The sequence below is a fragment of the Sorex araneus genome, chromosome 2, assembly GCF_027595985.1.
Source record: "Sorex araneus isolate mSorAra2 chromosome 2, mSorAra2.pri, whole genome shotgun sequence".
In the NCBI taxonomy this organism is placed as follows: Eukaryota; Metazoa; Chordata; class Mammalia; order Eulipotyphla; family Soricidae; genus Sorex; species Sorex araneus.
Window position 1 is genome coordinate 112,546,276 of NC_073303.1, and position 12,681 is coordinate 112,558,956.

At 38.0% G+C, this 12,681-nt stretch overlaps 1 protein-coding gene across 6 annotated transcripts in view; it reads left to right on the top strand.

The window, feature by feature from the left end:
- The window catches only part of TRPS1 (transcriptional repressor GATA binding 1), a 253,272-nt gene extending 246,016 nt beyond the window's left edge, over window positions 1-7,256 (top strand). For all 6 annotated transcript variants that reach the window (XM_055127564.1, XM_055127562.1, XM_004607657.2 and 3 more), the window contains one exon: window positions 526-7,256. In XM_055127564.1, coding sequence (XP_054983539.1) covers window positions 526-1,587 — 1,062 coding nt within the window. In that variant the 3' untranslated portion in view covers window positions 1,588-7,256. The remainder of the gene's footprint in view (window positions 1-525) is intronic.
- The last annotated feature ends 5,425 nt before the right edge of the window (window positions 7,257-12,681 follow it).

The window sequence follows — 12,681 nt, forward strand, 5'->3', positions numbered from 1 at the left end:
TTATACGTTCACGTTTGGGGTTAGGGCTTCAACACATGGATTGGTGGCGAGAGGAGTGAGACCCAGTTAGTCTACAACACTGTATAATTTTTTGCCAGTTGCCCTCAGAACCTATCACCCCTGTGTTGACATCTCAGGGCATGATTCAGAAGCATTGAGAAATCGTTTAGGAAAGGAAAAAAAATAAAGTTCCTTTCCTCAAGTAACTTTCTACACAGTTTTATCACTACGTGATGCAATTCCAAAACCTATTGAGTTTGGAAAAGCTGTTCCCAAGTAGATTAAAAGTTTTCCGTCCTCCCTGCAAAGATGAACATGATTTAATTAGGCTAACATAGTGCACTTCGGTTACTTCCTCTGATCCTGCTTAGGGCAAAAGGAGAAGACTTAGTAAATCTATAGCATAAAGCCTACCCCTCACTTTGAACTTCAGCATGGTTTATATTTGTGAGGAAATTGTTAATGCATTTTAATGTGTTTTTTCATGTACGCCTTTTATGTATGGTGTGTGTGTTCTCTCTGCAGACTCCCAGGCCTTTAAACATCATTAAACAGAACAACGGTGAGCAGATTATTAGGAGGAGAACAAGAAAGCGCCTTAACCCAGAGGCACTTCAGGCTGAGCAGCTCAACAAACAGCAGAGGGGTGGCAGCGAGGAGCAGGTCAACGGAAGCCCCTTAGAGAGGAGGGCAGAAGATCATTTATCTGAAAGTCACCCGAGAGAAATTCCGCTCCCGAGCCTGAGCAAATATGAAGCCCAGGGTTCATTGACTAAAAGCCATTCTGCTCAGCAGCCAGTCCTGGTCAGCCAAACTCTGGATATTCACAAAAGGATGCAACCTTTGCACATTCAGATAAAAAGTCCTCAGGAAAGTACTGGAGACCCAGGAAATAGTTCATCCGTATCTGAAGGGAAAGGAAGTTCTGAGAGAGGCAGTCCCATAGAAAAGTACATGAGACCTGCGAAGCACCCCAACTATTCACCACCAGGCAGCCCCATCGAAAAGTACCAGTACCCCCTTTTTGGACTTCCCTTTGTACATAATGACTTCCAGAGTGAAGCGGATTGGCTGCGGTTCTGGAGTAAATATAAGCTCTCTGTTCCTGGGAATCCGCACTACTTGAGCCATGTGCCTGGCCTACCAAATCCTTGCCAAAACTATGTGCCTTATCCCACCTTCAATCTGCCTCCTCATTTTCCAGCTGTCGGATCAGACAATGACATTCCTCTCGATTTGGCGATCAAGCATTCCAGACCTGGGCCAACTGCAAACGGTGCCTCCAAGGAGAAGACGAAGGCACCGTCCAATGTAAAAAATGAAGGTCCCTTGAATGTAGTAAAAACAGAGAAAGTCGATAGAAGTACTCAAGATGAACTTTCAACAAAATGCGTGCACTGTGGCATTGTCTTTCTGGATGAAGTGATGTATGCTTTGCATATGAGTTGCCACGGTGACAGTGGACCTTTCCAGTGCAGCATCTGCCAGCATCTTTGCACGGACAAATATGACTTCACAACTCATATCCAGAGGGGCCTGCATAGGAACAATGCACAAGCAGAAAAAAATGGAAAACCTAAAGAGTAAAAACCTTAGCACTTAGCACAATTTAATAGAAATAGGTTTTCTTGATGGGAATTCAATAGCTTGTAATGTCTTATGAAGACCTATTAAAAAAAAAAATACTTCATAGAGCCTGCCTTATCCAACATGAAACTCCCTTATTTTATTACGCTTTCTTTCAATGAGTAGGTTACCAGGATTCAATGGTCAGTGAGAAAACGTGGAAGATGGTCAATAGTCATGTTTCAGGACCTAGTAAGTCAGAGCCATCTTGGCAGATGCGTCCTGTAGAAACCATCCATAAGAAGGATCACCAGACTATAATTACGTGTGTGAAGGAAGAGATCAAAGCTGTCTAGGATTTGGAAGGGTTTACATATTTTATTAAAGCAGTATAGGGCTGGCCATTGGCCCCTTTGTTCAAAACCCAGAACTGTTTGTCTACACTTGGAAGGATCATGAAACTGGGCAGATGAGGAGACATCCCATCTTGAGGGCCGTGAAAGTAAATGACGCCCTTTGACACTGTCTCGAGAATTCTCATCAGCTAAGTTTCAGATTGAGACCTAGAAACGTGAGCTGGGTGAGGCTTGTGAGAGAGCAACACGAAAGGTGACAGATGGCAGCACGATGTTTTTTTGGCCAGCCCTGCCTGTACATACACATGCACACCCTCTCTGATATTTTTGTCCTTTAGATGTTCCAATACTCCTCTCAAAAGTAGTTCTTTTGTTTGCAATTTAGGTTCCTTTTATCCAAATATATGTGCATTTAAAAAAAAAAAACAATGTCCTTGATGCTTATGTAGTAATTTTATTTTAGCCAGATATTTCTTTCTTGTATGTAATGAACCCGTTTTGGATTTATTTTTTAAGCCTCTTTTCAGTCACTAATCTCACTTGGCACATGATAACTAAAGGAATCCCCTCAGTTCAAAAGGCAAGATGGATACAAAAGTTCAGATCATGGGCTTAATTTGTTTAGAACACATGGTATTTCTCCACAAGGTAACCTGCTGTATTTATTTATTTTCTTTTGGTTAAATATAATTTCCAAACTTTGTGGTCAGGCAGCGTCTAAGGTTACGTTACCACAGACTGACAGTTGGTATATGTACCAATCAATCCCTTCATTAGATTTATACAGGTTTAGTTAAGTAGCATTAAATAGGATTCTTAGAAGTATGTCTTCATAGTACTTTTAATACTTAAGGCTTTGTAAAACTATCCATGAAGGGAAAGCTCCTCAGCATAACTGCTCAGGGAAATAGGGCTAAATAACTGAACATTAAATAATTGGTTTAAGGTGCTGTTAGTCGAGCCTCAATGCTTGCTACAAGGATGTATGTACAAGGACTGACTTTAATAATTTGCATTATATTGTCCCAACCAGTAGTTTATTTTTTGCCACGGAGATGTAGAAGATATTACAAGCTACTGGATGCACTGTCAGATTAACTTATTTCATTAAAGAAGTTGGGAGAACAAATAGGAAAAAAAAACTTATTTTTCTAGTAAATATTAATGTATTACATTTCAAATAATGGTGCCTGACATATTGAATAATTATTTTCTACAGTGTACGTATGCAACAAAGATATTCCATCATGCATTAGAGTCAGTTCTGGCTCTGCCTAGCTGTTTACATTTGCAAATGTAGCAAACAAGGTAATGAAGCAACTATTTCTATTGCAGTAGATATCTTGTGTGTGTGTGCGTGTGTGTGTGTGTGCGCGTGTGTGTGTATGTGTGTACATTAAAGTTGTAAACGGTAACATGAAACGAAAGTTCTTGATAAAATGGTATGGAAACAAGAAGGAAATGAAAATATTTTTATGCCTACTTAGGAAAAAAAGGGTAGCACTATTCATTCCAAGTACTTTTTTTTTAATTTTTAAGCTCTTAACTCACATTGTTATGCTTAAAACGATAAACATATATCCTCTTTTTATTGCTTTGTCTATGTTTCAGATGAAACATTTCAGAAATTATTTTGATAAGTGTTGCTGGAATCTGCAGCACGGATGTTTTTATCGCATTCTGTAGTCGCATTTGCACTTCATTTTTACATGCGCAATTGCTTTGTATTGTTGTGTTTTGTTTGGGTTTTGTTTCTTTTTCACAGTGCCAGGTCTTTGTTTCTTAAAGTTGGATGGCAGGTAGAGTTCAACCAGTTTCTTGACTGTTATAGTGAATGAAGTTAAAAATGTCTTTCTGATGTCTTATTGTCATTTTCATTCTTGCATTTTCATTGTCATGTAAAAAGACAGAGAGAAATCAGGACTCAGCCTTCTGCTTCAGTTTTCTATTTTAAAGGCCCTATTCTGATCTCACCTGTGCATGTCACAAGCAACTCTATATTCACATAAACGGAAATAAAGAGATGGAACGAGGAGCTTTGACATTCAAATTATGTCATGTAATTTATCTTTCTTAGGAATTTTGATGAATGCATCTCAAAATGTACAGGCAGATGTGAGAGGTGGTGATTTGAGAACTTAAAAAAAAAGGATTTCCCAAACAAGAGTACAGTGTTTCATTTTTTTCAGTTTAAAAGACTAATAAAAGGGCATGACAAATTCTCAAGCCACATTCTATCAGCATATAATGCCAGGAGCTTGATTAACTTGAGCAATATTATAAAATAGGACATTTGGCAGGGAGGGCAAACTACTCCTTAAACAATTTCTCCAGGGGGTGAGACACAAATAGTAGTTCATTTTTTGGCATATGTGCCTTGTTTTATATCAACTTTTACCCCTTTTCACCATTATACACTATTTGATGAGAAGAAAATGTTGCTATTTCTTTTGTAGATGACAATTTGCCATCACACTATGATCCCCTTCTTTGGAGCATTGCAAAGGCCTTTCTTTTGGAATCTCAAGATGCATTATGAAAGTGGATTATAATTTTTGTTTGATTTTAAAATGTCTGAGTGTTAAGAGAAAAAATGTTAAAGGAAAAATTATTTTCTCTTAAGTTCCTATTTTAAAGGGCCTATTTGAGTAACCATGTGTTATTATTATTTGGAAAACATTAAAGTTTATTTAGGAATTTTCCCTCTTGGAAAAGACTTCCCCTGTGATGAAAACGTTCTATGCCCTCTGAAATTGTCATGCCTTTTAAAAAATAGTACATTTTTTTCAGATAATTTGTTTAGATTCTGACTTGAACTTTGGATCAGACTTGAATACACAACCAGCTCATGCATTCTCATTCTCCCTTTTCTAGCTCTTTCTCTCTTCATATCTCACCAATATATTCAGACTATTGTTGGAGACAGGAAAAAAATACATAAAGAATCAGTCCATCTCAGAAGGCTGTGGATTGTTTTGACACTACACGACTCTTAAGTGTATGAGAAAAAGGATGGAGCTTCAAATATTAACATGTTCATTCTGTAGTTCAAAAGGAAAAGGGTGTACCAATTCTTTCTACATGACATTATTGAGATGTTCTTTTAAAAAATCAACTTTTAAGATAGTGATATTCTGTTCTAAACTGTTCTCTTTTAGTAAAGGTAGATTTTAGATAACAAGCATGGGGATTCTTTTCTAAGGTAATATTAATGAGAAGAAAAAGAAAGTGATTCTGTTTAACAGCTCTTTGTTGAAGCCTGTGGTAGCACATTAGGTTTATGATTGCACATGTGCACATAATCTCTTATGATCCAATGCAAATACAGCTCCAAAATGTTTAATGTACATATGTTTTTTAATGCCTGAGGAAATAAGTTTCTCAATAAATTGAAGAGTATTGATACTGCTATCAAAATAATCATTAGCTTCTTGCTGTGTGGCTGCAAAACATCACAGGATGACGTATCTTGATATCTCTGAATTGCCTACCTGTGTGTAGTGAATGAGGATCAACAAAATTCTAGAGGGTCAGTATCTGATACCCCGCTATGGAAGCATGGGGATAAACAACCCGATGGTAAGCTTCTGCGCTGTATATCAGCTGTTTTTCTAAAGTTTACAGGAGTTTACAGCTTCCTGTCTTGGGGTCGAGGGCTCTGGCAAAAATAGCACGAGCCATCTTTAATGAGCAAGTAGCTGAAACTTGCTGATTGCCCGAGATGACAGGCGAAAACAGGAATTGAAATTTGACCTGAATATAAAAGGAAATATGCTAACCAAAGGTAGGTACTCTTAGGTGGCATTCTACCACATGCAACTGTAAGCGAGAAGTTTAGAGAGACATGCATCAGGACTTTGAAGGGCTGTGTAATTTTCCCAAAGAAAGACTTGGCCAAGGGCAGGAGGCATGGCTTCTTGGCAGAGCACTTCCTTTTGGTTTTTCATTGCCGTTTCATAGACAGTGGACTCATATGTTCCTCACAGTTGTGCAATTGTTCAAAAGCATCCAGGATTATTTACAGTAATTAGGATCTCCAGAAGATACTAGGGCAGAAGGATGTCAGGTCAGGGACGAAGAAAATGTGAAAATCAAGATTGATCCACACATACAAACTAGATTCTGTATTCCCATGTGTTCTATTGAAAGGAAAGGTAGAGCTGAAAGCTTCACTCTGCCCTCCACCAGAGAAAAACAAGAGTAACCTTACATGGAAATACTTTTTGGCCTTCATCAGAGCAAATGGTTTATCAAGATTCCTCAATCCCTAAACTAGATCCTAATTTTACCCCTAGTTTTCATTATCTGACCTGCAGCAAATCACTTTTGTGTGTGTGTGTGCCTCAGGTTCCTCACCTGTAAAATGGAAAAAAATATATTAATAATAATAATATTAATAATAATAATGGTAATGTAGTACTTGTTTGTAAAGCACTTTGCAGTCCTTGGTTGAAAGGCACCATGGGAGTGCCAAGTATTATTATATGGCAAGGGGGTTATTTTAAACTCTCAGTTCCCAAGGGCCAGAAGAGGTTGGGGTCATTTTTGTTAAAAATGAGCTGTAAATATCATAACTAGACAGCCTATAGTGTTGACTATGAAGAGGCAAAACTATTACAAGGCTAATAAAACCATAGTTTCTTAATGGCTACCAACAAGGCAAATATCACAATAACAAATGCCAAATTTCTTAAGGTGGACTCTTTGACAACATGAATAATTGTGGGTAGGGGGGAGAGGGGTGGGAAACATCTCAAAATGCCAATGTAAAATTAACTTACAGCAATATTCACCAGCAGAAAATGTCTTTCATATGGAATGATTTCATGTTGCTAAGAAAAAAATTCAATTTGTAGTCCTGATTTGAATATTAGAATGTTGGCTATAATAGTTCTGTTCTTACAACACATGGAATTTTTTTTGTTTTATTTAATTTTGTTTTCATAGTGCATGTTCATTTCTACTCACAAACATGTTCTTGGTGTATTTCTTATGCAAACAATCTTCAGGCAGCAAAGATGTCTGTTACATCTAAACTTGAATAATAAAGTTTTACCACCAGTTATACATAATGGTGTTGGTATGGTTTATATAGATTCACTTTCATCTATGTAGCTATAGGAAACATAAACCATTGTTACATGTAGTATACAGTTTCTAAGTAATTGAGATGGTGAAATCTAGTCGCCATTTTTAAAAAACATTCCGATGATTGAAAAAGCCTGGATTCTCTCAACGTGTTTTATTTTGCTTTGCCTTTTTTTACTTTAACCAATCTCTTAATAGATTTTTGTAAAAAAAAAAAATTGTAGGTTCTATAGGAAGGTTAACAATAAAAACTGTTTATTTCAAAAACATTTAATGAGTATCAAGTATTGAGTGCCAAGTATCAGATCATGATTATATAAAACATATAAAAACTAACGCTTTTAAAGTTTACTTTTGAATTAGTTCAATATAACGAGGGGAATATGGTGTTGATGGACCATTTCAAGAAATTTGAATTGATATGACTTAACTTGTTTGCTTAAAACGAGATGAATCATTGGAGATTTCCTAGAGAATAAGATGGAAAGGGCAGAAGAAATCAAAGTAAGAAGAAGGTCTTGGGAAAGAAGACTTCCCTGTTTTAAATCAGAAGGCAAAACACAAAGAGGGCAGATCATAAAGTACATAATTAAGTCACAAATCCAGATTTAGTTTGGACTTTCCAAAATAATGTACATTCTCCCTGCACACAATCCACTACAATCCCCATTTCTCGTTTTTGTGAATGACATTAACAAATCTTTCCCCCCACCCTCCATTTTTCCCTTGTTTTGAAAACAACAGACTAGACCAAGGGGCTTTTCTAATGGCAACAAACTTCTTTTTCAGCTAAAGGCAGCCTCTTTAGAAAGGAGTGTCAGCACGACACTTAATGTGATGTCTTTCCGTAGATAGAATTTGGTTCTTCCACCAGGAACCGCTGCTCAGATAAAGTTGAATCTGCCTTGTTCTCACCCAGGATTATCAGCATCTCGTTCCAGGGCAAATATGTCACCAGTTACTTACATTCATTGATTCTGATTCCTGCACCCCCACCCTCACCCCCCCCATCTCCCTGGCCCTTCACCTTTCAGTCTCCCAGCTCAGAGGGGGACGTAGTCCTCAAATCTTTGCACAGAAGTAGCAGACAGGCAGCCTGGTCTGCTGTGGAGTCCAGCTGGCGGAAGCCCTTGGAAACTGGAAAGGTAGCCTGTTGGGTATAAAAATATTGCCAAACCGGAATGCTTGTTTCTGAGAAAAACTAGACAAGGACTTTTTTTTTATAAAATTACATATTTTTATGTCAGTGACTTTTTTCGAAGCATGGTAAGTCACACAAAGCGATTGTTTGGGATAAATTTTACAATTAGACAAGCTAAGGACAACCCCTCCTCCCTCCCGGACTCCCCCAGCTTGAACAATAGTGAACTCTGGCAGTTGCCAAGGGGACTTTTGGGCAGAGGATGGCAGTTAGATAACGATTCCTCTGGGCTCTGCTCCTCAGGTTCCTTCATCGCCAGCTCTGGCAGGAAACCCAAAAGCACTGTAGCCACAGCACCTGCCTGATGATTTGGGTCCCACGTTTGTGAAGATGAAAAACACACCAAAGAGAACTAAACTCTGGAGCAGATTGCTAATTACTTTGTACTTTGGTGCTCTGTGCAAGTCCCAAGTCCACTCTCAAAAACACACTGCCAGGAACAGATTTAGCCATTCCAGAGCAACAAAGTCTCAGATGCTTTCAAAAGTGCAAAAGTCAATGTCCAATCATCTCAAATATGTTCAGTCTTCTCCGTGTCGTATTATAGGGTAAAAATAACAGAATAAAGTGAAAAAAATGATGGTCAATGGGAAGAGAAGTGTTTTTTAGAAATACACTAGAGTTGGTATTTATAATGAATAAAGAGTTTTGTTTGATTCTTTTTCAAAAATGTTAAGGCCATACCCAGTACTACTCAGTGCTTATTTCTAGCTCCATGCCCAAAAATCACTCCTGGTGGTACTCGGGGCATCATAATGTGGTACCAGGGATGTAACTGGTATCAGCTTTGTGCAAGGCCAGCACCTTACCTCCTGTACTATCTCTCTGAATTTTGCTTTTATAAAACAGTTTTACAGTAATGCTCTACAGTAAACTCAAGATGTCAGCGATCTTACTGCAACAACCAGTTTCCCAGCTTCCTAATTCAATAGCAAACCATTAAGAAATTACCTTCATCATTAGGTAAATCCTAAAGAGGGATAGCAAGCATTATAAGATAATATAACCAATTTGTTTGAACTCCTTCTATGACTAGAAGTTAACTTCCAAGTTAAAACTGAATAAGCAGTAAATTGTCAGCAGTTTTTCAGTAATGTTGATGTACTAAAAGTGCACAGATGATGGCCTTGTTCTGGAAAAATCCGCTACTTTCTATATCAAAATAATTGAAACTCTCATCATGTTTATACATTAATCAGTTCCTCATTTTTCAGGTTAGTATATTACACAATGAGCAGTACTTTTCCCAGAGGTTAAATTTATAGGTTGTAATAGATGATAAATTAAATGCATAGATAATTGTACCTTGCACAAATACTACTACTATATCCAACCTACTATTTCAAACATTTTCAGTAAAGAACTTGCTAAAAATCCTGTTTATGAGAGAGTGATAAGCATTAAATATGACGAGTAATAAACAGGTTAGCGATAAATGCTTTGAAGGGAAAGTACAGTGAAATTAAACGACGAGGATTGAATGGATTCCTTTCAACAGGCTAAGCCAAAATACAACCCTCATTTTAGATACGATATATAAGAGACCGGTAGCTAATACAGAGCCGCCTCACTAGGAGTGAAAGTGATCAATGTCTAAAAAGCAAAGAAGTGTGAAGTGAACTACAGAGGAAGAGAATATTTAGAAATTCAGTCTGAGGAGGGATTGAGGTCGGAGGAAATCAGATAACTCAGGACATTGTGGGCCACTTCAAGGACTAGGGCTTTGTTCTGTCTGCAGTGGGAAAGTATTTTAGTGTTTTGAGCAGAGGAGTGTATTTGATTTATGTTTAAATGGCACCTTCTCTTCTATACCGGAATTAAATCAGGGGAGGTGAGGATAACATGATAGAATCAAGGAAACCTGGTTGAAAGCAAATTTAGTAATCTCTGCAAGAGAGAAGGGAATCAAAAAAGCAGTTAAAATTCCAAGGAAGGAGAACAAACTAGATTGTCTGGGTGTAGGTTGTGAAAGAAGAGGCAAGAATTATGACATGACTTTTGGTCTAAGCAACTGAAAGAATAGATTGGGTGGATTAGGAAGTTAGATTTTGGAATGTGTTCCAAATAGAAACCACCCAATTAGACTGCAGGGCCTATGAGTGGGAGTTGGAAGTTGTATAGTTATTAGCATGTAGATAATCTTTAAGAATTTGAGTTTATAATTTGGGGAATAAGAGAAAAGGGTCCAATGTTTAGAATCAAGATTTTAAAAGATTATTTGGAAAGATATTTAGATTCAGAAAGATTATATTAATTTAACATTAATAGATCTTGTTTGAATAGAGGAGAAACAAAATGTTCATTTCTAAAGAGGATCATCCAGAAGGAAGGTCAGATAGAAGCAGGAAAACAGCTGGAATGATGTTCTGTAGTAGGTAAAAGATAAGGACTCAATCATGCTCAAGTTTAGAGGGAGGATACAGAGAAAAAGCAAATAATTCATGTAAGGTTGGCGAAGCTAATGATATAGATACAGAGGTATAGATATGATGTCCTCCAAACTCCTTGCTTCATGAAGTGTTAACTGCTATTCAAAAACCAGGCAATTCAGACATTCAGGGCTTGGAGTGGGGTTAGGCCCGCAGCTCAAGCAGGAGAGTACAGGTCTCTGATGCACAAAGCCCCGAGTACTATCCCTGTCAACCTATAGTTTCCCACACATCATCAGGCATCGCTCTGATGGCCCTGAGCACCAACGTCAGTGTGAAGCGTCAAGCCCACACCACCAGGCTGTGTTATAGCTGGAATTCTCACACATACACACACACACACACACACACACACACACACACACACACACACACATGCGCGTACAAGCACATGCTTCTGGCACAACTGGAAGTGGCCCCTATAAAAAAAAATAAACCAATATAGCTTTGTTGTATTCTGATTTCATTTATTACTTTAAAAAAGTTAGAAAAACTCACTTGAATGAAGATGATTATTTTTGTTTTGTTTTGTTTTTTTATTAATGAGTCACCATGAGGGTACAGTTACAGAGTTTTGTGCCTGTGTTACAGTTATACAATACTCGAATACCCATCCCTTCACCAGTGCCCATTCTCCTCCACTGATGGCCCCAGTGTCCCTCTTCCCGCCCCCGTGCTGTCTCCCCACCCCCCTCCTCCGGGACAGGGAATTCCTTATTGTTCTCTCTCTCCTTTTGGGTGTCATGGTTTGCAATGGAGATACTGGGTGGCTATCGTGTTCAGTCTATAGTCTGCTTTCAACCTGCCTCTTCCATCCTGAGTGGATCCTCCACTACACTTTAGTTGGTGTTCCCTTCTCTATCTGTGCTGCCCTCTCCCCCAGCATGTGAGGTCAGCTTCCAAGCCGTGGAGCAGGCCTCCTGGTACTTATTGCTACTATTCTTGGGTGTTAGTCTCCCGTTCTGTTGTTTTATATTTCGCTGATGAGCACAATCTTTCTGTGTCTGTCTCTTTCTTTTTGACTGATTTCACTTAGCATGATACTTTCCATGTTGATCCACTTATATGCAGATTATTTGAATCTCACTGTTAACATTGCTACTGTAGAACTCTGCATCTGTTTTCAATATGTGTGGTCAGTTTGGAATATTGGTTATTTTTAAATTATATTTTGAAAGATAGACTGGAGCGATAGCACAGCGGGTAGGGCATTTGCCTCCTCGTGGCTGACCCGGGTTCGATTTCTCCATCCCTCTCAGAGAGCCTGGCAAGCTACCGAGAGTATTCCGCCTGGCAAACTAACTGTAGCATATTCAATATGCCAAAAACAGTAACCACAAGTCTCACAATTGAGACAGTACTGGTGCCCACTCAAGCAAATCGTTGAACAATGGGACAACAGTGCAGTGCAGATTTTATAAGATAGTCTTGCTATGCTATTAAAGCATACCATTGGAAACATAAACTGCTTAGTTTTTCTTAGTATATTACAAATTCTTGAAGTAGCATACAATCCAAAGTAAAGTTTCTACTAAGGTTTCCTCAAAAATTGCTTTTTGAATGACTTGGTTCATATTTTTTGAGTACTGATTCTGAACTCAAAACTCTAAAGGAATGAAAAAGAGAGTGAATACGTTACAAGATAACTTAGTCATAAATCTTTTCTCACTTTGGATCATTTACTGAACCCTTATAATTACGTTAATTAATTAATTTGTTTGTTTTAGCACAAAGCGGGCTTTCTAGTCTCAGTAAAGTTTCACTGGAATTTTCAGAAAATCATACCTATTATTCTCTACCTGACTTTTAAAGAAAATAGAATCCTTTGTTCAGTGGAAAGGGTTGAATGTTTGTTAGCAGCTGTCATAACTTCTAAGGCAGCTGTAGTAACTTACAGGACAGTGTCTTACCTTGGATAACTAAAAAAAAAAAAAATACCGAAAATTGAAATCCAAGTAAGGATAGAGAATGAAATTGGCTTAGTTTCCTACACTATATTTCCCTTGACTTGCAGTTCAGCCTCCAGTGTTTCTTTATCAGT